Source organism: Crocodylus porosus, unplaced genomic scaffold, assembly GCF_001723895.1.
Source record: "Crocodylus porosus isolate Cpor-Errol unplaced genomic scaffold, CroPor_comp1, whole genome shotgun sequence".
Classification (NCBI taxonomy): Eukaryota; Metazoa; Chordata; order Crocodylia; family Crocodylidae; genus Crocodylus; species Crocodylus porosus.
This window is the reverse complement of record NW_017728929.1, coordinates 9,361,128-9,385,749: the sequence shown is the minus strand read 5'-3', so window position 1 is coordinate 9,385,749 and position 24,622 is coordinate 9,361,128. Positions and strand designations below refer to the sequence as shown.

Below are 24,622 nucleotides of genomic sequence, written 5' to 3'. Positions count from 1 at the left end.
GAGAGAGAGAGAGAGAGAGAGAGAGAGAGAGAGAGATATTTGTTATGTAAATAATGCATACATGATTTGAGTCTTTACTGGCATGTCCTATTGTTTTTAAGGATGTTCAGTTTCTCAAAATGTTATTCTTGAATTGCCTTTTTCTGTTTGCCTGTTTTGATCTACAATAATTTTACTTTTGTATGATATTCAATTAGGAATTCATTTTGAATTACATAAGTAAAATACACAAGAATAGTTACAGATCTTTTTAAAGAATACATGCAGTAAAATGCTATGATTTACTGGAGCAACAGAAACTAATATACACTTACGTAGTTTTCTTTATTTTAACATCTTTGTTGTCTCTGTTCATAATACTCTGTAGTCACTGCAGTAAAAAACCTATGACCTACTGGCTTTGTGTCAGGCAGTGAACAGTTTGCATGTAATATAAGGCTTTTAAGTTGATTTAAAAGTTTAATCTAAATTGTAGTAACCATAGATATGCTTTACCTGAAATGTGTTTGACACTTATCAGAAGCAAGGATTTTGTGGGTGATATGGTTTATTGGACCAACTGCATGGTTAGGACAAACTTAGACAAGAGGGGAAGCCCACAGTTGACCCCCATGAAAAGTCAGACCTCCTTAATAATTTCTTCACATCAGTTTTCCTTAAATCAGGCAAGAATTGATCACCAGACCAGGGGTGCAGGGAGTACAGCAATGACAGGAGTCCTCCTAAAATCACTCCAGAACAGGTGAGGACACTCTTAGATCATTTGGATGTTTTCAAGTCGGCTGGTTCAGATGACCTTCACCCAAGAGTGCTGAAAGCTTATAGCCGTGCCTCTGGCAAGGCAGTTTGAGGAGACATGGAAATCAGGAGATGTCTCTAACAACTAGAAAAAGGCGAATGCAGTTCCCATCTTTAACAAGGGAAAGAGGGACAACCCTGTCAACTATAGGCTGGTCAGTCTGACTTTGGTCCTGGGGAAGATCTTTGAAAAAATTGTCAAGGAGGCCATCAACTACAAGATCAAATCTGGTGGGGTACTGAAAAGCAACCAGCATGGCTTTGTAGAGGAGAGGTCATGCCTAACAAACCTGGTGTCCTTTTATGACCAAGTAATAAACCACCTGGACATGGGACAGGAGGTAGACATCATCTACCTAGATTTCAGCAAGGCCTTTGATACTGTTTTGCATGAAATCCTCTCAGTTAAGTTGGAAAGTACTGGCCTAGACCAGGCTACAATGAGATGGGTTGGGAACTGGCTCCATGGCCGATCCCAACGAGTTGTAATTGATGGGGTGGCCTCATCCTGGAATGCCATCTCCAGTGGTGTACCCCAGGGGTCAGTGCTTGGACTTGTGCTTTTTAACGTCTTTATTAATTACATGGATGAGGGAGTGAAAAGTGCAGTGATTAAGTTTGCGGATGATACCAGGGTGTGGGGACAAGCAGGTACATCGGAGGACAGGTCAAGGATTCAGAAAGACTTTGCAGGCTGGTCCTATGGGCTGAACAAAACCATATGAGGTTCAACGGGGACAAATGCCAGGTCATAGATTCATAGATGTAGGGTCAGAAGGGACCTTGTAGATCTTTTAGTCCAGCCCCCTGCCCTCAGCAGTAGAGAAAACTGGGCTCAAATCACCCCAGCCAGGTAAACGTCAAGCCTCCTCTTAAAGATCCCCAGGGTAGGAGCCATCACCACTTCCCTTGGAAGTTGGTTCCAGATCCTAGCTGCCCTGACTGTGAAGTAGTGCCTTCTAATGTCTAGTTTAAACCTACTGTCTAGCAACTTATGGCCATTATTCCTTGTTACTCCGGGAGGCGCTCAGGTAAACAAAGTCTCTCCCAAACCCCACTGGTCCCCCCTAGTAAGTTTATAGATGGCCACCAGGTCCCCCCTCAGCCTTCTCTTGCGAAGGCTGAACAGGTTAAGGTCCCGTAGCCTCTCCTCATAGGGTCTTCCCTGCTGTCCCCGGATCATGCGAGTGGCCCTCCTTTGGACCCTCTCAATGTTGTCCACATCCCTCCTGTAGGATGGCACCCAGAACTGGACGCAGTATTCCAGTTGTGGCCTGACCAGTGTCGCATAGAGTGGGAGGATCTCCTTGGCCCTGCTTGTGATGCATCTGTGGATGCAGGACAAGGTACAGTTAGCCCTACTGACCATGTTCTTGCATTGTCAGCCCATGTTCATCTTGGAGTCAGTAATGACTCCAAGATCTCTTTCTGCCACCATGCTTTTGAGAAGGGAGTTCCCCAGCCTATAGGTATGCTGTTGGTTCCTACTTCCCAAGTGCAGCACCCTGCACTTGTCAGTATTGAACCCCATCCTATTTTCATTTGCCCGCCCCTGTAACCTATCCAGGTCCTGCTGTAATCTGTCCTTCCCTTCTAGCTTGCCCACCTCACCCCAAATATTGGTGTCGTCTGCGAATTTAAACAGGCTGCTCTTTACCCTGTTGTCCAAATCGCTAATGAAGAATTGAACAGTGCGGGCCCAAGGACTGAGCCCTGGGGGACTCCATGGCCCACTTCCAGGTTGAAAATGACTCGACCACCACCACTCTCTGAGTATGACCCCTCAGCCAATTTGCAATCCATCTGACTGTGTAGGCATCAATGCCACAGTCCTAGCTTTTTAATGAGAATGGGGTGGGAGACAGTGTCAAAGTCCTTCCTGAAGTCCAGAAAGATTACATCCACCATGACACCTGCATCCAATAATTTTGTGACCTGATCATAGAAGGCAGTCAGGTTGGTCTTACAGGACCTGCCCCTAATGAACCCATGCTGGTTGCCTTTGAGCATCATCCCTGCTGCTGGCCCATCACAGATGTGCTCCTTGATAATCTTCTCAAAGAGCTTCCCCAGGATTGAAGGTAAGACTAATGGGCCTATAGTTGCCCGGGTCCTCCCTCTTCCCTTTTTTAAAGATGGAGACCACATTGGCCCTCTTCCAGTCATCCGGCACCTGGGCCAGAGCACCACAAGTGCTCGTAAAACCATGCCTAGGGCCCCACAATAACCCCTGCCAATTCCCTCAACACCCTGGGGTGGAGAGCATCTGGACCTGCTGATTTGAACATGTCCAGCCCCTCCGGAAGCTCTCTAACCCGGTCCTCCCTGACCCTAGGCTTGGTGGAGTTTCTCCCAAGTCCATCCTGAATGTCGGTAGGGGAGTCCCAGTTCCTGCACAAGAAAATGGAGGTGAATAAATTGTTAAAGAGGTCTGCTTTCTTCTCTGGTGCAACCACCAGATTGCCAAGCATATCCTGCAGGGGCCCCATGTTACCCAGGGCCTTCTTCATTCTCCCTATGTATTTAAAAAAAGGACTTTTTTTATCCTTGATCCTTGATGCTAGCCCAGGTTTTGTATGTGCCTTAGCTTTCCTAACAGCCCCTCTACATACCTGAGCGGTGGAGGTATACTCTTCTGTGGTGATAGCCCCTCCCTTCCACTGGGTGTACACCTCCTTTTTGGCAATCAGGCATTCACGAATGCCCTTGGTGAACCAGGGGGGCTTTTAGGGACTCTTGCCCTCTTTGCTTCTTGTTGGGATTGTCACCCCTTGGACTCTTAGTATCATCTCCTTAAGGAACGACCACTCCTCTTGGGCACCCAGTTCCCCTACTCTCCAGGACCCTAGTGCCTCCCTCACTAATCACCTCAGCTCATTGAAGTTGGCCCTCTTAAAGTCTAAGGCCAAGGTCCTTCATCTGTGTAGGAACAACCCTCACCATATCCATACAATATGTGGTGGTCCACTGGCTGGCACTGCATCCAAAAGGAACCTGGGGGTGTCAGTTGACAGGAAGATGAATATGAGCCACCAGTGTGACAAAGTCGCGGGCAGAGCAAATAGAACTCTGGCGTACATCAGCAGGCGTGTCGCCAACAGATCCAGAGAGGTGCTCCTCCAACTCTGTTCAGCGTTGGTGAGGCCACAGCTGAAGTACTGTGTCCAATTCTGGGTACCGCACTTCAGGAAGGATGTGGACAAACTCAAAAGGGTTCAGAGAAGGGCCACCCGCATGATGGCTGGCTATGAGGTGAGACTTCAGGATCTGGGTTTGTTCAGCCTGAGCAAAAGAAGGCAGAGAGGTGACTTGATAGCTGCCAACAGATACGTCAAGGGAGAACACCAGGATCTAGGAAAACAACTTTTCAGAAAAGCCCCCCCGGGAAGACACGGACCAATGGACACAAGCTAGTTGAGGAAAAGTTTCAGCTAGACATAAGGAAAAATGTCTTTTCCATATGGGTAACTAGAATCTGGAACACACTTCCAGCAGAGGTGATGCAGTCGCCATCTGTGGTGGTGTTTTGAGGAGGGTGGACGAATATCTCGCTGAGCTTGTTTGAGCCCAGTTACCTCCTGTCCATGGCAGGGGACCAGACTTGATGGTCTTATAGGTCCCTTCCAGGCCTTCTTTCTATGACACTGTGATTCTGTTTCAGATACCATATTACTTTTTCCTCAAGTCTGTATGGGAGAAGCAAACACAGCAGAGCTAAATACCTTTAACGCTTGTGGCAGTTCATCTCTACAGAAATTCAATCCACACATACAGGCCTGGGGTACAAGAGGTGTTGTATATGTGCAGTGGGCTTGTATTGACCTGGCACAGTACTTCCAATGTGTTCAGTGTTGGCTTATCTTTGCTGCCTTGGAAGTGGATTTAAGCCAGTGCACAGGGCTTTTGAAATAGAGCAACAATTTTCAGGACTTACAAAACTATTCTAAACTAGGTTTATGATGGAAATGGTTGCATTATAGACTCATCCTAAATTCTGGGCAGGGGTGATAGGAAAAATCTCCTTTAATCAATATGGTTTTGCCCTCCTGTGGCTATTCTGGCAATTCCAGTTTCACAAATTTGTGTGAAAAATGTCTGATTTACAGTCTGAAGCAGATCAGAAAGCCCTTTGACTACCTTTGCATATTTTCTTTTGATACTGGATAAATAGGTTATGCTGTATGCAAATCCATCTCTTGCTATAGTTCTTCAACAGGCATCCAGTTGAGGTGAATATGAGGCATGCCCTGAGAAACTGTCAGTTTTTATAGGCAGTCTCTGGAGACTTGCTGGATGAACTACACAGTATTCCCCACGTTATACTGTCACCGGGCATTTTTGTGTTCAAATTTAGCTTCTTGTTATAAACTTCTTAGGTTTGGAATGGTCTATTTTTGTCCAGATATGTGGATTTTTGAAAGTCTGTTTTTATTTTTATCACCTGTTTTCAAAGGAGATTAATATTTTTTTTAAATAGAAAAATTTGAGGTCTGATTTTTTAGTCCAGGGCAGTTGAAACATTTCTTTCCTCTCAATGTCACCAAGAACAATGAAGTTTTCAAAACATAGTGGACTGTTATCTTCTTCAGCTGTGAATCTTGACTTATTTAACATTGTGGGGCTTTATTCCCAGTCATCTTGTGAGCTGTGTGTGTCAGAGAACATGTAGAGAAAGTGCTACTATCAAAAGCAGAGGTTGTCAGCAAGAAATGGGGAATCAGATGTAACAATACTGTACTGAAAACAAAGTAAAATCAATGTTTTGTTCAAGCATTGTGGTGTTAAACAAGGGCATCTGGTCCCCCTTCAACATTTTAGAATGCTTTGGTTAAATACAGATGGTCTAAAATCTTCACAGGTTAGTCTAAGTTGTGTAGACTGAATCAATAAGCAAGTAAGCAGACATTCTCTTTTGATTCTGGAAATGCAGCCACATGCCTGCAGTGGCCCTGGCGAGAAGCCGGGAGTGCTAGAGCACACCTCCTTGCTTTGGCTGGAGCAGACAACTTGAGCCAAGACTAGCCGCCCTGTAAGGCTGGAGTTTGCAGGGGATGCTAGGGAATATGAGTTAGCTTGAATCTGGAGGGGATCTGAGACAAAAGTTCAATAAACCAATTTAAACTAAATCGGTCAGTCTGATACAATAGCCATCCAGGTTTATCTTAAACTGGATTTTTAAAGCAGTTTATGTGTGCTGAACTTCTGTTATGTTACAGATGTGAACCAGTTTCTGATCACTTATACCAGTTTATGTGTAATTTCAGTCCCTAGCCTTTAAGTCTGCCAGTTGTCAACACCAGACTACTGTTTTCTTAATCCTTTATAGTAATTTTATTTGGACCAGTTTGCTTTGTACCTGCTTAACATCCTCTGGACAAGAAGTGGATTTTTAATTTGCTTATTTGAGCAGAAATTTCTTTTGAAATGGCAATTGGTGTGTACTGTAGTGTGTAGACTATACAGCATTTCCATCAACAACATAGGAGAATGAAAGTCAGTTAAAAGAAGGCTGCAGTTTCTTGCCTCTGCCCTCCATCTTGCTTTTTCTTTGAGATTTCTTCTGTGAGTTAGAAAAGGGGGTAGACATTATCTGGGAGATTGTAGTAGTAGAAAACAGTCTTCTCTTTTGAAGCTGTCTACTTCAGCTAGTTTTTTGGGGGTGAAGCCAGACTAGCCATGTGGAAGATACAGTAGCCTTTCTTTTGTTTTTCTGGCTCATTGGAGTTGGACTATCTTCCATGCATTTGGGCTATATGTAGATGTCTGGTGGGAATGTCTGTTTCTGTGCCTGGTTTCAATCTGTGTAATCCCAGGCATGATTAAGTGCAGCTGTGTGGTAGATATCATCCTGTGCTCTTTTCCTGGTTAAGGGGCTGTCAAGTTCCCTGCTGGTCTCTCTAGCTTGTTACAAATTGAAAATTTGGAAACAGCAAAAACAGTGTTACCAAAAATATCAAAAGGCTGTTTGAACAGGGGTCCTGCCTTGGCAGTGAATTTCCTGAGATGTATGCCATCGTAGTCTCACCCATAACATTGAATTAATATAGTTTTAACTGTTGATACACTATTTAAAATTGACAGATGAACTGCATTGGATTATTGAAAATAGATGTGTGGTGGTAAAGCATGAGAGCAAAGACTAAGCAATTATATCATGATAGCCTCTTCGAGGAATTGCTGTAATTCCCCAGAAGTTAGTACAGAAAATCTATTCATAACAGTACAATGTACTTTTAGCATCAAGATCAGCAAAAGAATATTAATCCTTTTATTTAAAATGATCTGAATACTGGCATTCAGTAATGTTACAGTAAGCAACTGTAATATTCTTTTCAATTTGACAGCATATTATAAATTGAGGGTTCTGGATATTCAGCCAGGCAGATGAATAGACTGAGTTTTAAAATTCAAGGCTACCATGATTTTGTTGCTGTTGCTAAGCTTTTAATATAGTAGAACACAATGTAGAACATTTCTAACTTAAACTGCCTGCTCTGTCTCAATCATTTAAATGGTTGTAGTTGTAGGTGCTTTGATTTTTGGAGTTTTAATATTTAATTAATATGATGATACAAAATTCACTTAGATCAGTAGTCACCGGAGCCTTTTGCAGTAGATCTCAGAGCTTCTTAGAGTTGATCCAAGGCTGGGGTGTAGGGCTGAGTACCCATGTGCATGCACGCGCATGCCCTAGCCCAGCAGGTCACTCCATGGGTGGGGGAGAAGGGATGGGGGCTAGATTGAGGCCCTCACAGTGCAGGACAGTGCCCCAGAGGCAGAAGGAGGGGTAATTTGAGTGTGGCCCCGGCTGGGTGGGACTTACCTGCTGGGGAGGCACACCCCCAAATATTTTTTCTCCCTCTGCCTCGATCTGTCCCTCCCCACAGACTTACCTGCTGGGTGGGTGGTGGGGGGGGAGGCACACAGTGTATCTTGGGTTGCTTTTAAATGCCAGAGGTGATCTACTTAAAAGGGTTGGAGACCACTGACTTGGATGTTGACATATGGTTGTTCTCTGCATAAAGAATAACTTCATTGTAAACCTTAAAAAATTCCATTAATTTTTTTGTACACTATTTAGAATGAATGACTAAATATTTTAGCTGTTTTGTACATAGGATTTCCAGCGCTTTCTAAAATATATCACGTATGTTTGTATCAAAGATAAGATTATGATGGTAAGTTGTTCATTATTTTCTCATAGGACCAAAGAATACAATGCTTCGTCTAGCTGTAAAGTTTTTCCCTCCTGACCCAGGTCAGCTGCAAGAGGAATATACCAGGTAAAATATATCTTAAAGTAGTGAATTTGTATCAGTAATTAACATGGAAATAAATAGAAGATAAAAACAAGAGGGGACTTTGGCATTTTCCAAAATACAAATTAACTTTATTATCTTGGACAGCAGTATGCATGCATTTTTGGATGGAATACCACATTTTTGTCTGAAATACCAGTACTGTCATATAGTATGATAACTATACACCAGTGTATCAGGTGGTTGAGGGTGTATGCATCTAAAAAAGTTAGTGAAAATTTTCATGAATAGATAACACTGCAGGTCAACTGTGGGGGCATTTTCTGCCTACCAGATATCACAATGTCAAAAATAGCATTTAAGAATGAAGGAAATGGTCACACTTTATACACTACAGTGTTAATTGATTAAATGATCAATAGATGTTTTAATAGATGTTAATTATCAAAAAAGTAAGTAGACTACTCTCAGTTATCTAATACTTTCTATTGATATACTTTTGCCATTTTATCACGTTCATGGCACTTGTGTCAGTAATGTGCTTGTATCTTTCGGTCATTTACTAATCTTTTATAAAGTGTTTATAAAGCTATCCCATCCCTGTTCCCTTCTCTCTGCTAGAAAATGTGATTGAAGAGCTCTGTCTTGAAGACTGGCACTTCCCAGAAGGGCCAGGAGTAAACCTTCAGACACTGTCTGGGAATGAGCTGGTTGTGTTTTTTTTATCTGCTCCTTGCTCATGGGTCTCACCACAGCCTGTCATACTATCTGTCTACCATTTACTTCTACCTGCACACTTCATCTCCGTGCCTTAGTTAACATTTTCTTCTCGACCTTTCAGACCACCTTTATCTACTCTTCTCTATTCCAGTCTCCCTTCTTTTCCTATTAGCACAAATCTAAGGGCATAGGCATGTAACCCAGTTACTGTAAAGCAACCTGTCTGCTGTCAGATAAGAGTACCATTTTCCCCAGTTGGCAGATGGGAAATCAGTAACAAAGAGAAGCTGCACAAAGAATTGGCAGAGCCTGTAACTGTGAATGAAGATGTCCTGACCTAGAGCCCAGTGGATTTCTTTAGATCACAGTGCTCTCAGGTCAGAAGTGTTGATGCTCACTGTTTCTCAACCCATGGATTGCGACCCAAAAGTGGGTCACAGAAATATTTCAGAGGGTTGTGAGCTGCAGCAGGGCAGAGGGGGCAGTGGGAAGGCTTCTGTCCCTTCCAGTGGGGGAGAGCTGAGGGCTGGTGCTCGTGCTCGCAGGAGCAGGGCGGCTCGGAGATGCTGCTCAGGGGGCAGGAGGGGCCATGAGCAGGCTGCCTGGTATGGTGCGGTTGCCCTAGCCCAGGGCATGGGGGTGTCCCACAGGCCTCTCCTCCTTCTCTCTTCAGCCCGTGCTGGGCCCAGACTTTCTTCACTGCCTCCTACATGAACCAGAGCCGCCGCAGCCACTGCACTCCAGTCCAAGTGGGATGGGGGCAGCTAGGGGCCCTCTGGCACGGCTGGTGGGGACACAGGACTGCAGGTTGGAAGTGAGGGACACCAGCATGACCCGGGGGGGCAGGGAACTGGGGGTCAGGCACTGGCAGAGCCAAGGGAATGTAGGGTGGGACAGGCCATGGATCTTTTTGGTAGGAAAAAGGTTGAGAACCACTGATCTAGCTCATATGAGTGTTGTTGAGTGCTCAGCATTTGTCCAGGTCCAAGCTCATGTCAGGCAGCTGCCAAAGTCTTGTTTTTTCACCTTATCACACAGAAACTGTGACAAAGGAAGGAATCAAATTGAGTACCCCTGTGTGGCTTTCAGCCTTCACAATCTTTTCTGTCCCTGCAAACCCTAATTACATTTTTTCTACATCTTGCAACTTCTCCAGCCAATGAGATAGTGATCCTATATTTGCAGCCTTCTCACTGTACACCCTACCCTGGATTCACTCTGAGTGCAATCTTTTTGATGCTTTAAATGAGATGGGCGTTTTAGCGAAAACTGTGTGATGGTCATGTAATTGAAGATAAAACATAAAATGTATGAGTGGGTAGAATAAAAATCGTTCTTTGTGGATGTGTCTCTGGATTTGTTCCTTTCTTTCCTCCATGTAGGGTTGTATGCACCCGTGTGTGCAAAATCTAAGTCTTTTGAATAGCAGTATCTGTCAAGTCTGTGCGTGTTTCCTGTGCCTCCTATTCCAGGATCCCATATCGGGACCTAAAGGGATAAAGTGGTTACCACTCAGCCAGATAGAATTCACCATTTCCAACTTACTTATAGTTTCATACATTTTCCTTTTCCCTAATTTGAAGAACATTAATCTTTTCCCATTTTCTCCTACTCCAAACTGAACAAAACAAAACAGAAAAGGACAGACAGTCCCCCCGTACAGTGTGATGGAGTGCTTCATACCAACTGGCATGGCTCACACTAGATTCAGTATCAGGGTTTAAACCCTACCTGTCTTGTGACAGCTGGACTGTGATGGTGCATTTTCTGCTAAGGGAAAAACCGTATCTTGAGCAAGTGTTTGGTGTCCTAAGGTCCCAAGGAACAGTACTGGAGTGCCCCTTACTTAGAGCTCTGCATCAGGGAAGCCATGAGTGACACTGGACTGGTCAGCTTCTACCAGGCCAGTACCCCAACAATGTGCTGCTTTGCCTGTGTTGCTCTTATTGCAGACCATTGTCTTATGTGTGACTGAGCAGATCTTTTCTCACATGAGAATGGAGGATATAGATATGAGCCACATTAGTTATGGTTTGTTTTGGACTGTCCTTAATAGCTGAAAAGTTCTGTTTGATGTATTTTTAGAAAAATAGTTGTCGAAGCTTCTCATTTTACAATTTCAGACTCTTAACCCTTCTTTTTTAGATACCTGTTTGCATTACAAATCAAGAGGGATTTAGCAGAAGAACGACTAACCTGCAGCGATAATACAGCAGCACTTCTCATCTCTCATCTTCTGCAATGTTAGTATCTTGTGTTTTACATCAGGTGATGTTGCCACTGCTAAAATTAATTAAACCATAAAAGAGTACCCACAAGGCATTATATATACCTAGACAATTTAAATATACAGCATTTTGTATCTGATATATAATAGTGGTACTAAATCTGTTCTGTTTTATTTTGGGCATTTTAGCCATGGACTAATCACCAAGTATACTAACACCATAGGGACGGTCCAGTTTCCAAAGGTTTGAACTGGAGGCTGTTTTAAGAGTGCTGTGGTTAAAAGCAGGATGGTATTGGCTGCTGGGAAATGGGACTGAGTTGCAGCTCTTAAACTTGTGACTTTCAGCTAGTTCTACCTCTGCCCAGTAATCCCTATTTTCTGAGCTACCCTCCTTATGCTTCGGCTTGCCCCTGTTATCAGTTTCCAATTTCCTGTTTGACTGGAATATAGGAAGAGAGGAGGAGCTGGAGAAAATTAAAGCACAAAGCTGGCAACAGGAGAGACCAGGATTGACAATAAGGATGTTGTCTTGTTGGTGTGGAATTCTGCTAGGAAGAGATGGAATGAAGGGGAGATAGGAAAACATGGGCTCCTGCTTGGGAGTGAAGAAGGGCTTAGCTTTCTGACTGTTCAGTCTTGCTTCTGGGCCCAGATTTTACACGCTTAAATGGCTTTGAAAATCCAGCTCAGAGCCATGCATCTTGGAGTACTAAGACAGTTAGAAGGTGAGTGACTGTAACTTCCATTTATGCTTCCAAGAAGGATCTTAAGCATTAAAGGAGGCAGACAGTGATATATATTTATAAATCAGATATCTAAGATAAAGGGATAAGTTCCTACACTCTGTGTGCCTAACTAAAACAAAATGTTAATAGCACTTCTTCAGAAATACAGTACAATTTAATCTCAGTGTGACCGCCGGGCTGGGATCGTCACCCGTAGGTGGTTCACCTTTGGTGGGAGGGGACGCCGCTGATCATGCTGGATTGCTGCGGGTTCGGAGAAGATCTCTTACGGCCCAGTCTCCGCCTTAGTTCTCGCCTGCCACGACTTGATGTTAAGTTCAGTTAAGGCGGGTTTGTGGGTGCTCTGCGGCCCAGGATCCCTCAGCGGTCACGTTGCGGGGCTCCGCCACCCCTGTACCCCGACCTCACGCCACCTCTAGTGCTCCTCCTCTCTCCTGGGTCAGACTTCTTGTCGGTGGGCTTGTAGCTCCCCTGGGTCTGCTCTGCCCTCGTCGAATCCCTCGTGGGTCAGTCCGCCCCATCCTCTCCTTCCTACGTCCTCTTGACCCGGCACCGGGTTGCAGCACTGGTTGTGCCCCTCTAATGTACGCTTAATCCTGTCTTCATGTAAGTGACTCCTCAGCTGTCCCTGCTGGGGTACTCTTAACTGAGAAACAAACCTATAAACAACTTCAGCTCCTCAGCCCTTTACCGGCTGTGGCTACTGTTCAGACCTCCCCAGGTCCCCTTGGGCAATATCTGGCCCTTAATCTTCCTAGCACCCCCTAGGGGTTCCTAAACCCGGCCGGTTGGCGGCAACTTCCGCCCGACTATCTCTTCCTGGGGCTCCCCCGTGTCCTCGCCCTCTCTCATAGGGTCGCGTCCCTGCAACGCCGCCCCAGCACTCAACCTAGGGGTCTCGCAGGCTTCAAGTCCGTGACCTGCAGGTCCCTCGTCGGCTGTTCTTTCGGCCTCGTGGTCTGTCTCCAACCTTACTGCCCGCCTCCACTCGTCTGAGGCCCTGCAGCCGGTTGTTGTTGTTGTTCTCTCCCCTGGCGGAGTGGGTCACTGCCTCTCCCTAGGGCTCTCCGCCCCTCTTTCTGGGGCAACCGCTGTCCGTTCCGCCCTGGGGCTCTCAGCCCTTCTCCCTGGGGGAGCTGCCGCCTGCCCTGCTCTGGGGCTTTCAGACCCTCTTACTGTGGGAGCCACCGCCTGCTCTGCTTTGGGGTCTCTGCCCCTCGTGCTGGGGATGCTGTTGTCTGCCCCGCTCTGGGGCTCTCAGCCTCCCGTGCCACTGGACCCGGTCCCGGTTCTTCCGCTTCCCCCCTCTGCTCTTCCGCGGCCGCTTTTATCCCCATCGGCCACGTGCTCCCGATGACGTCATCTTCCGGCCACGGCTGCATAAACAAGTGGCCGATGCGCCTCGCGGACTCCTCCGGCGGTGCTGGTAAGTCCCACTCCAGCTCCCCAGGACATCAGTTATTGGGAGACCAGATCTCTTTGTGCTGGTGACAAAGAATATAAATATTTTTGTTTTGATACAACTGAAATGACCATTTATTTTTGCGTCCTTTAAAGAATCTTAGTCATGTAGGTCAGCTTATATATATAGGATATTGCCATAGTATTCTTCATCCTTATTTCAAGTAATTTTATTACATTTTATTGTAGTTTAAGCTTCAAGGAGGTATTAGTATGTGCTTATCATGGTCCTGCAAGAGTTTTCTTTATGGGTTTCCTGTCCGTTGAAAACTTTGACATATAAGGAAGATTTTTTCTGAGAAGACTTGACATGTGGGCTTTAATTTTTTGCCCAACACTAAAAATAATTCTGTACACTCGATAAAAGTTTCTCAACCAGTAGGCCATGGTCTCTGTGGAGAAGGGTGTCATAACATTCAGAGATAGAGTGAGGCTTAGAAAGTTCTGTTACATTCCCAACAGAAAAAATTCTTGCTCTCACAGTCCTGGCACATAACATTTTCCATCGAGGTCAAGTATTTCCTGTCAACCTGCCTGCATTGTTGTTGTTATAAATTATAACATATTTTATTACTTTCTATTACAGCTGAGATAGGGGATTTTGATGAATATGAGGATCGTGAACACCTTAAAACAAATCGATACTTGCCAAACCAGGAAAGAATACAAGGAAAGATACTGGAGTTTCACAGGAAGCACATGTAAGTGCAGATTAATGCAGGGGTTTTTTTTGGAACTGGTCCAGAATGTACAGCATATGAATGAAAGTGCAGGAAGATCAGAAAGAAGAGAGTTGTCTGATGGAACCCAGTGTGGTTGTGGGAGTAGTATAAGAATGTACATGCAGGAGCAGTGAGTTAGGACCACACTTGTACAACCAGGGCAAACAAATTTAAAATCATTTTTATATTTGTTTTCATGTTCTAACAGAATTGTAGCACAATTTGATTCACATCTGTACGTGAATAGGGCTAAATATTTTTTCTGAGAAGACTTGACATATGGGCAGTCTGCAATTTGACATACACTAACTTCTTCAGATAGGTGACCCATGATAAATGCTGATGGTAAGGAAAAGGAAAGTGACATCAATTCATATTCTGAACTTTGCCAAATATGGTATACTTACAGCAAGCTCATGAGTAGTTGTGAGACCATTGTCTTTTCACTGCCGTTAATTTTGGTTACACAAGTAGGATGTTTTTAATTCTTAGAGTAGAGATCAGGAGGAGGAGGGCAAAGAGCTGCTATGTTCTTGCAATAACTTTATGTAACTAACTTTTTAATATAGATTTAATATTATAAACAAAGAAGGGTATCGTGAAAATACTGTATAAAAACATTATGGTTTAATCATTATTTTTCAAGAAGTCAGTACTGAAGAACTTAAATCCAATTTACCATTGAGTATTGAAGGCTTGTTCATAACTAAATAATTAAAGACAAAATTGCTTTGTATGGACATCTGTTCTCTTCAAAGCATAAACAGAATAGAAAATGAAATCAGTGGAAAAGAAGTAACTCTAAATAAGTAATCAGATAACACAGAATATAGAAAGCTGGATTTACCATGATTTCATATAAGAGGTACTTTGAGAGATAAGCAGCAGCAGATTCATGAGACTCTTTTGACACACAAAACAAAAGAGAATTGTTGGTCCAAATAAAAAATACAATACATATGCAACGTGAATGAAATAACGTTGTGAATGAAATAACGTTATTCAGAAAACATTTTCCAGTACTTGATCCTTTTTGGTTGGAACTTGTTCTACTGAGGCTTATTAGAATAACTAGTTTCATCTTTGACAACAGTCAGAAGATTCAGGCTCTGTATCCCAGGGGCAGGCAAAATACAGCCCACGGGTCAGATCTGACCCACCAGGCTATTTCATCTGGCCTGTGGGTGCCCACCAATTAATTGTATCCCAGCCCTCCCACGCTCGTGCATGGGAGGACCTGGGCCCCAGCCCCAGCCAGCATGCGCAGCTTCCATGCACAGCTGCTGCTGCCATTGCTGCAGCTGCCAGGGGACCCGCTCAGCTTCCCTGGCCTCCAGCAGCTCCTCCTCATGTTCCTGCTACAGCACTTGCTCTGGGCAGCAGGTAGGGAAGTAGTGGCAGGCAAGGAGAATCTGCAGCTGGGCGGGGGCACAGTGTGTGGATCTGGGGCTGGTGGGAGTGCAGAGCTCAGGGCCCAAGGCCTGTGCCCAGCAGGGTTGCAGGAATCTGGGGCTTGTGGGGTTTATAGTATGTGAGGTGGGGGTGGGGATTTCCACAAGTGCCCCCCTCCCCCATAATCCTCCAGGGCACAGAGTCCCTGCCACTGGTGGCAGCAGCAGCAGGTCCTTGGGGTGCTCATGGCCCATGCAGGCACAGCCACTGCGACCTGTTGGCACACAGCTCCAGCCAGTTCTAGGAACTGCATATGGCAGCAAAGAGCTGTGCTAGCCCTGCCTGTCTCTATCATGTGAGGTTCACATGCAGCTCCGAGGAGTCATGTGCCACTGGGGGGAAGCCCCACACAATGGAGCCAGCTGCCCTCCATGCTGCCATATGCAGCTTCTGGGACTCCAGCAGGAAGCAGGGAGCAGGTTTCCTCACCACTTCTGGGAGAGTCCCGGGAGCTGCACATGAGCCCCGTGCAATCGAGGTGGGCTCGCCTATCTCTGCTCCTTGCCACCACATGCATCTCCTGGAACTAACTGGAGCCATGCACCACCGGGTGGCTGAGTCTGCGCAGGCTACAAGCACCCTGAGGGTCTGCCGCCTGCTGCTACTGCCAGCAGCAGAGGATGTATACTGGGGGGGGTCCCCACAGCCCCCACACCCTTCCTCACATCCCACAAACCTTACACACCCACACCCTGCCCATACACACAACTTTCCCTCATACACACAACCCTACATCCCCAACATATCCTATACTCCCGCATACAGCTACACCCCGTCACAAACCTCACACGTACACACCCCATGCACCCCCACACACAGGATACAAGACAAAGACATCATTTTTTAGTTATTTTGCAATCATCACTATATGTACGATACAAACACACAAATTAGGACAAAAATATTTTTTTGAAATAAAATTAAAATGCATTATAATAGACGTTTGACTTTTAGTATGTGGGGGGGTTTTCCCAGTTCCAAGATGGCATTCCCCCTGAGTACTTTCTGGGGCAAGGGGAGGGACTTCTGGTGACAAAGGTCAGGGGTTAAGAGTGTGACTTTGTGTCCCAATGTGGTGCCCAGGGGGCGGGGGCACCTGTCAAGGGGCAGCGCTGCCTTTGCAGCCCTCACAGCTCACCAAAACTCATTAAGAGGCCCTCCAGTAGAAATAATTGCCCATCCCTGCTGTATCCTCTCTATCACTGTAAGTGAATTTTAGACTTACAAAATTGTAAAAAATTGTACATTGAAGATCAGCCTAGAACTGGTGGATGGGAACAATCCAGAACCGGAGTTTTGCAAAGCCACATTTTTAATCAGGTGTATTCTCCCTTTTCTGCTCTCTCTGTCTTCAGTTTTATCTTTCATATTTTCTTTTTTCCTCCTTTTAATCTTTTTCTTCCACCCACTTCTAGTGTTTTAGTATGTGAGGTAATTTGTTCTCTTCCTGCTTTTGACTTCTGAATTCACTTTTCTGGAGACAGTATTTGTTGCCTTTCCCCTCTGTTACCCCTTGCCTGAATTCCAAGTCTTGCACTGGAGATCTTGGCTTTGTTTTTTTGCCTGTCTGAGATTACAGTACTTCCCTGCATCATTTTCATTAATGATTTAAATGATGGGATAGAGTGCATGCTTAGCAAATTCATGGAAGACAGTTGGAAGCAGTTCCAGATACTCTGGATGGCAGGGCTAGGATCCAGAATGACCTAGATAAACTAGAAACTTGGGCTGGAATCAATCTGATGAAATTCAACAAGGACAAGTTGCAAAGTCTTGCTCTCATGCTGGAATAATCGTATGCACGAATACAGGCTGGGGAGTTATTGGCAATGCCAGTGGTTGTATAGAGAAGGACCTGGGAGTTATAATGAACTGGAAAGTGAATGAGTCAGCAATGCACCCTGGACCAAAAAAGCCATCAGCATACTGGGTTATATGAATCGGAATGTCTCTTGCAGATCAAAGGAAGTTAGTCTTCAGCTCTGTTTGGCCCTTGCGAGGCCTCATCTGGAATACTGTGTCCAGTTTTGGGTCTTGCACTTCAAGAAAGATGTGGGCAGATAAGAAAGAGTCCAGCGGAGAGGAATAAAAATGAGTGAGACCCGAGAAACATGACTTACGAGGAAAAGCTGAAAGAACTAGGGTTATTTAGTCTGGAGAAGAGAAGACTGAAGCAGGATTTGATACCAGTCTTCAAACATCTGAAGGACTATTAAAGAAGAAGATGAACTAGGAGTAAGGGCCTCAAGCTGCAGCAAAGGAAATTTAGATTGGAAATTAGGAAGAAATTTATGAGGGTGGTCAAGTATTGAAACAGGTTACCAAGAGAGGTTGTGGAGTCTCCAGTTGTCAAGGGCAGGTTAAACAGACACTTGGCTGGGGTGGTTTAGTCAGGAATGATTCTGCTTTGATCAGGGGGATAGACTAGATCAGTGTTTTTCAACCCGTGGGTCATAACCCCAAAGTAGGTCACAAGAATATTTGAAAGGATTGCGAGCAGTCACAGAAAAATGTGGGACAGCATGGGGTGGGTTTCCCCTTGCAGGCTGCCAACCTTCCCGCCTGCAAGGACCTGCTTGAGGCAATTAGAGGCAGGGGGTGCCTGTGAATCTCTGCTTGAACATGCATGTGGCTGGCATACATCCGGGCAGGGTGGTGGGAGCAGCCCTGGCACCTGGATGCAGGTAAGTCTATGGCAGTGGTCACCAATCAGTCAATCTCGATCGACTGGTTGACCGTGGAACCTCTGACAGTCGATCTCAGTCTGTCAGAGGCTCCGCAACTGGAAGCAGCAGGACACATATGGCTGGGCTGAGCCATGCCCCATTCATCTAAGATTGTCCAACTACAATAATTGTTGCAAACATAATGTTTCTAACGAAATCCAATTTGGTTGTTAGGTTGAGGCCTGGCCTTGCTCTTCACCCATTTTCACGAGCTGTTAATATAATGGCACATTACTGAATATACAGATTTATAACTTCTTTGAAAATAGGTTGTGTTTGAAGTCCTGCAGAAACCCACAGTTCTCTTTTTTTCTTCAAAAAGTTTTTAAAAATGCAGTGTGTTAGCTATTCAAGTCATAACAATCTAACTTAATTGTAGGGTTTAAAGGTTATGTAAAGCACAGGGCAGTCTATCAAAGTCTGGTTTGAAAAATATCCTTCCAATTAGCATGGGTATTAGAAGACTATGCAAATATTTGTCCACAAAGGAATATAGCTGAAAGGAAATTCTACTTTGAGAACTATTGCACTGACGGCAATTCTTGTTAGAAAATGCTTTTAATAAATAGGCTGTCATCCATTGACCTGGGAAGGCTAAGTAGATTTACCTGCTTAATGGATGAACAAAATTAGACCAGATTGTTTTCAGGCCAGCCTGTGTAGATTAGTCTGCAGCAAACATCTGAGGATAATTACTCTGAAACTTCTCGTTTGTAAACATTTGATGTGCAGTGCAAGCTGCTTGGCATCATTCCTAATTTCCCTCACTCAAGAAAGAAAGCTCCTTCTTTTGCAGGTGAAGGCAGATTTTAATGCAGGATTAAATTTAATAAAAAATATCAAGCTGTTCCTGGCTAGGACTATATGCTGACTTTTCCTGATACACTTAAATGGTAAAAACTATTGACAGTTTTTATGCCTAGTAAACTACTATACAAGTTATATTCTGAAATTTGTATTGAAGTTTTCTCGGATATATTTTTTACTTTATTTTTTCATTCTTTCAGATTAGGTTTTCTGTTGTTCTGTGCACATCAGAATTCCTCAGTTCGTTTGTGTATACAAAGAGCATTTGACCATATTATACCCAGATTTAACTAAAATGAAAATATGGACTGAATTAGTAAAGTGCTAGAGAGGCAAGAATTCTAGCAAGTTATATCTTTTATTCGACTAGCTATATGGTTGGTATAGACATAGGCAAGCTTTTGGGTATCAGAGTACCCTTCTGGGGAGGCCTGGAGCAGGAGGGCTGGACCTGATAATCTTCAAAGTCCCTTCCAGCCCCTAACAATCTATGAATCTATGAATATAGTTGGTCCAATAAAAGATACCACCCACAGGAAGTCTTGCCTATCTGCTGGACCAGGGGTTCTCAACCCCTAGCCCATGGGCTAGATTTGACCCGCAGTGTTGTGTCATCCAAACCATGGGGCTGTCTGTGGGGAGCCCTGAAGGCCATGGCCTTACACACTAGATTGAACATGTAGGGCAGCACCAAGCCAGATTTGAGCACACAGGGGTGGCCATTGGGCCCAGTCAGAGTGTATGGGGCCCTGATATCTGGTCAGGTCATGTGGGGTGATGTAGGGCTCCAGAACATGATCAGGGCCCCAGAGGGCAATCCTGGCTCACAGGGGTAGGTTGAGGTGGCACAGGGCCTCAGAATCCAATACTGGTGTTTGGGGCCCCATGGCCTGATTCTGGTGCATTGGGATGGCATGGGGCCCTAGAGTTGGATCCTGGTGTGCAGGGCTGAGTGGAAACACCGGGGACAGATGCTGGCATGCAGAGTCCAATTCAGGCTGCACACTGGCTCTGCAGCACTCATCTACCTCGCAGGGCTGGAATGCTGAGTACTGCTGTCTTGGACTGTGATGGAAATAACATCACCTGAATGCTACTAAAATACTTAAATTCTTTTCAACTCCAGGCATGGAATTTTTTTATAATATCCTTTATGGGACCAGTTGTATAGTTGGGAGAGATGTTAGACAAGCTTTCAGGCACAAAGTGTCTTTCAGCGAGTCTAGTCCTGGCACTTTGGGCCTGAAAGCTTGTGTATCATCTCTCCCAACTATACAGCTGGTCTCATAATAGATCACAAAAAAATTCTTACCTCTCATTTGCCAGTATTTCCTGGCCCATTACTGCAGCAACAACACTCCACCCCTACTATATTTTGAAATCCAGACTTTTTAAAATAGGCAAAATTTTTCAGATACATTCTTTTATAAAATTAATACAGAAACAGTAGAAACTGCTGAGTATTATAAAACTGCTTGTGCTTACCCAGTCATTGTGTTGCAATGATTTTTCAAGTGAGTATCCAATTCAGTCTGAGAAGCTTTTTATTAAGAGTCAGAACATAGGGATTCTTTCTGCATTTTTCATGTGTAAAAGAATAACATTCTGAATAGGTTTTATGGTGCTACTGGAATGTATTATGTTTCCAGTCAATTGAAGTATATTTTAACATGGCATATGAAAACCCCGTCTGTGTCAGGGCTAATAACTCTATGAAGGAATTTCCTTTTTTCTTTCCTGGCATGTTGTTGGGACAGCTAAATTTGCTGGATTTTTCATGTTCTATATTTTGCACGTTGCTGTATGCTTAATCACACTCTGAGCTTTGGTCCATAAGTGAAAATACTAGTTGATAACAATTTTGATGATGGTTAAATTTTTTTTGAGAATTGCATGGATGCAGGTAGTCACAATTTAGTGCAGTTTGCCTAATTCAGTGCCACTTTCCCCCAGTTTCAGGAAGTGAGGAGCTTGTAAGCAAACTTCAGTTGCTCATCTCCTCTAGTTCCCATGCTGCATCTGTTTGATGTGGCACTCTCTTAATAAGCGCACTTGGCCAGTTTGTACTCCAGGTTCTATTCACTGCTTGGCTGCCTACTGGAGAAGACTTTTAGCTTGCCAATGACCACCTTCTCCATGAAAGAGTGCTGGAAATAGTTACTGTAATCCAGTAAGCTCTACCTTGTGGGTAAAGATGGAAAACAAGAGTTGGTGCACGGACGTGTTGGTAGAGTTGGAAAACAAAATGTCAGATCGTCTGTGTGTAGTAAACTGGCAAACCATACCAGATTTCCTGGCCACAGCATGATGGAGTTTACAAGGCCCTTTTTAACTTATTATTTGAAGCCCTCTGCAAACATAATGATGAAGCTCCACTAGTTCAAATTCCGTCAATATTTTCCACATTATCTTGTCAAGTGTAAGGGCTAGAATTGTCAATTAAAACAAAAAAGGGAGTTCAGAGTTTAGATAATGATTCTTTGGAAGGGGATTACTGTAACCACAAAATCACAGAATGTTCTTAATATCATAGATTTTTCTTTTTAATGAGGCGTTTGCTTCAGTTGTACTGGGTATGTAATTTCACACACTGCTACCTGTGTAATAATTAACCTAACCTCATAACCCCATCTCACAATCTTGTGCTGTTGTAATATTAACTATGTTTCTATCATGGTATTGTGCACTACTGTCAGTTTTCCTCTTGACATCTTAGTATATCAATATAAGGAAATTGTGCAGCTTTTTGTATTTGTATGCCAGCCATATGATGATGAATATTAGTCTTGTTGAAAAGGTAATAATAATACTTTCATGGAGTAAAATTGTCAGTGTTATATTAGATAGAGAATTCCGATTTAGTTTCAGAAATATAGATAAATTACAAAGGTATTCTTGTCAGTATTATAAAATCATGTTGTTCTTAAAATTCTGTATATTTCTAATGTCTCTTATGTTCTTAAATCCAGGGGACAAACTCCTGCTGAGTCTGATTTCCAGGTACTTGAAATTGCTCGAAAACTGGAGATGTATGGCATTAGATTTCATCTAGCGTCTGACCGGGAGGGGACGAAAATTAACCTAGCTGTTTCACACATGGGCGTCCTCGTCTTCCAGGTACAAAGGGAGAAGCATACAAGATCCATGTCTTGCTTTTAATTATAGTGCATTAAGTAGTAGTTTCTTGTTTTCATGTTCAAATCTCTTTTCTGACATAAACATAAAGTCATGAGAGCCAAGAAATTGTACAACAGATGTTTCTAGGTTAGTTCAAAGAGGCTGGTGTCAAAATTACTTCTACTGTCAGAGTTGTGATTTCTGAACATCATTTGCAGTTAATAAGAAAGATGTCTGAGCATCTTTCAAGTAAACCAGACAAGCTTATCAGAGTAAAGCATTTAGGTTTTCTATACATTTTTGAAGAGGAAAAAGTATTTTAATTTTTTTAATTCCATTTAAAATGTAATGTTCATGATCTTACTAATGGATAAACATTCTTTTCCCTCACTTCGGTGATTTTATTTACTCTTTTTCTAGCACAGAGGGTGGTAAGCTAAGGCCCCTGGGTCAGATCCTGCCCAAGGAGCCAGTGGATCTGTCCCAGAGCTGGGGGCCTTTGGCAGTGCTTGAGGGTGAAGGCTGCAGCTAAGCAGCAAGCAGCTTCTTTCATGCTGCACTGCACTGTGACTGAGAGCTTCCTGTACCAGACAATGGCTGGGCAGTGGCGCTGGCCAGTCATGAACCCAAGCCAGGTCATTCTGACCAGCTGATGGAAAATCACTGCCAACCTCTGGTAGTGCATTTTAGAGTGTAGATCAGCGAATTTAAGTGTACATATTCATTGAGAAGTATATCAGCCCCATTAATAAATGCAATCCTAGAGCATTTCCTTAATTCTGGAAGATCAGAGCCTGAAATATTTTTAAACTACTGTTGCCTTGTTTTAGAGGAAAAGTCTTTGTCCATGGTATCTTACTGCTTATTCCTGTTCCCTCTTAGCAACATCTCAGGATATTCAGCAACCGCAGCAATCCCTTTCCCCTCCACCTCAATTTTCTTTATAGCTGCTATGGTTGAACTAGTGCCTCTTATCCACTCAGGTTTCCATTCTTCCCTTTTGTCTGTCTGTCTACCTTATTTGGATGCATCATTCACAGTGCCCTTTTCTATGCTTTGTTCCACCCCCACCCTTGCTTACAGAGGTGGTAGTGGAATTTCCAGGCTCCTGAATGGTGATAAGGAACTGGGTATCTTCTGATCACGCTTTTTCTAAATTTTGGAAAGAGACAGATGGTTTGTATGAGATAAGAAGGGTAGAACAGGCTGTGGGAAGAATCTAGAGGATGACAGGAGCAGGAATGGGGGGTCCTGGCCTTAGCCAGTAGGAGGGCAGTGAAGGAAGAGGCTTTGGGGCAGGGATGAAACAAGTATTTGCATGGCAGCTGCTTCTCAAGTTACTGTGCTGCTCATCTGTAATGACAGTAGTTGTTCTGAATCCTCTAGAAACTTTTGTTGTGATACCTGGTTCCTATCTATTTTTTTAGATACCCAGTTCCTTATCTATTTCATTCACAATTAAGAGGCTTTAAGATGTTTTAATAAACAAAGCTGAGTTTTTATGGAAGCAGGAAGGCACCTGGGGAATTTAACCAGAGTGACCACATACTGTATGTTAGAATTTTACAAGGTTCATCTTAGCCTCTGCAATATACGGAGGAAAGTTTAATTTAAAAATCAAACCATAAAATATTTGACATTATTATCCTTTATCTTTTAATATCTGTTTTAGAAACCATGTGTTTTCTGTTACTTTACAAATGATATTGCATGGCAGATAAGGCTTGATCTGAGGAATGCATTTGCCAGAAAATAGATTTGACGAAAGGCAGGGGGGCTGGACACATGCATGCAGTGTGCCTGAGAGTCATCATTTGCTGCTATTTTAAGAACTAGTTTGATTGTGTAAGTATTTTTTTTTAATTTAGGGTAGCACAAAAATCAACACCTTCAACTGGTCCAAGGTTCGTAAACTAAGCTTCAAGCGGAAAAGATTCCTTGTTAAACTCCATCCAGAGGTTCATGTAAGTTTTGCCATATCCATAGCCCTGGCCATATCTGAAACATTCTCTTAAACATTTCTAGTATTTAACTGTGTGGTAGAATATTATGAAATGCCATCAGAAAGGGAGACAGGGGGTTTTTTTTGCTTTTTTTCATAGTTCAGGGATGTCAGTATTACCCAACTGAACCTACTTTGCATGTCGAAGTTTTCTTTTTCCTTTTTCTGTCTTGGTTTTTTCAGACAAAGACCCAATATTAATGAGTATCTTAGCTGTGTTATTCAGTATGTAATCCTTGTTGTACTTCATTTTATTTTTAAAGGAAAGCTACACCTAGTCCTTGTTTCTTAGGTATAAATGTCCATATTGCTAGATTGTCTTAGGGTCAGATTCTGTCTTTTCTTTATGGTGGAGAAAGTTAAAAAAAACATTAGTTGGCAGGGATGTTTGCATTGGTTAGAGAGTATGTGAAGTAATCAGGCAGTTGTGAAGTGGCTGGCTAATCCTTTTGAAAGTGACAGCCTGGTTTGTCTAACATACAAGACTGAAGGAATTATGGCCAAATTTAAAGGGGTTAACACTGAAGAGCAAACATTTTATGCACATTTTATGAACCCAGCATCTTGGAACCTAATTGTTTG

At 43.6% G+C, this 24,622-nt stretch overlaps 1 protein-coding gene across 4 annotated transcripts in view; it reads left to right on the top strand.

Moving 5' to 3' along the window:
* The window catches only part of FARP2 (FERM, ARH/RhoGEF and pleckstrin domain protein 2), a 145,504-nt gene that overhangs the window by 59,792 nt on the left and 61,090 nt on the right, over positions 1-24,622 (top strand). For all 4 annotated transcript variants that reach the window (XM_019543011.1, XM_019543010.1, XM_019543012.1 and 1 more), the window contains exons 4-8: positions 8,003-8,081; positions 10,923-11,020; positions 13,801-13,915; positions 21,891-22,038; positions 23,907-24,002. In XM_019543011.1, the coding sequence (XP_019398556.1) occupies positions 8,003-8,081; positions 10,923-11,020; positions 13,801-13,915; positions 21,891-22,038; positions 23,907-24,002 (536 nt within the window). The remainder of the gene's footprint in view (positions 1-8,002; positions 8,082-10,922; positions 11,021-13,800; positions 13,916-21,890; positions 22,039-23,906; positions 24,003-24,622) is intronic.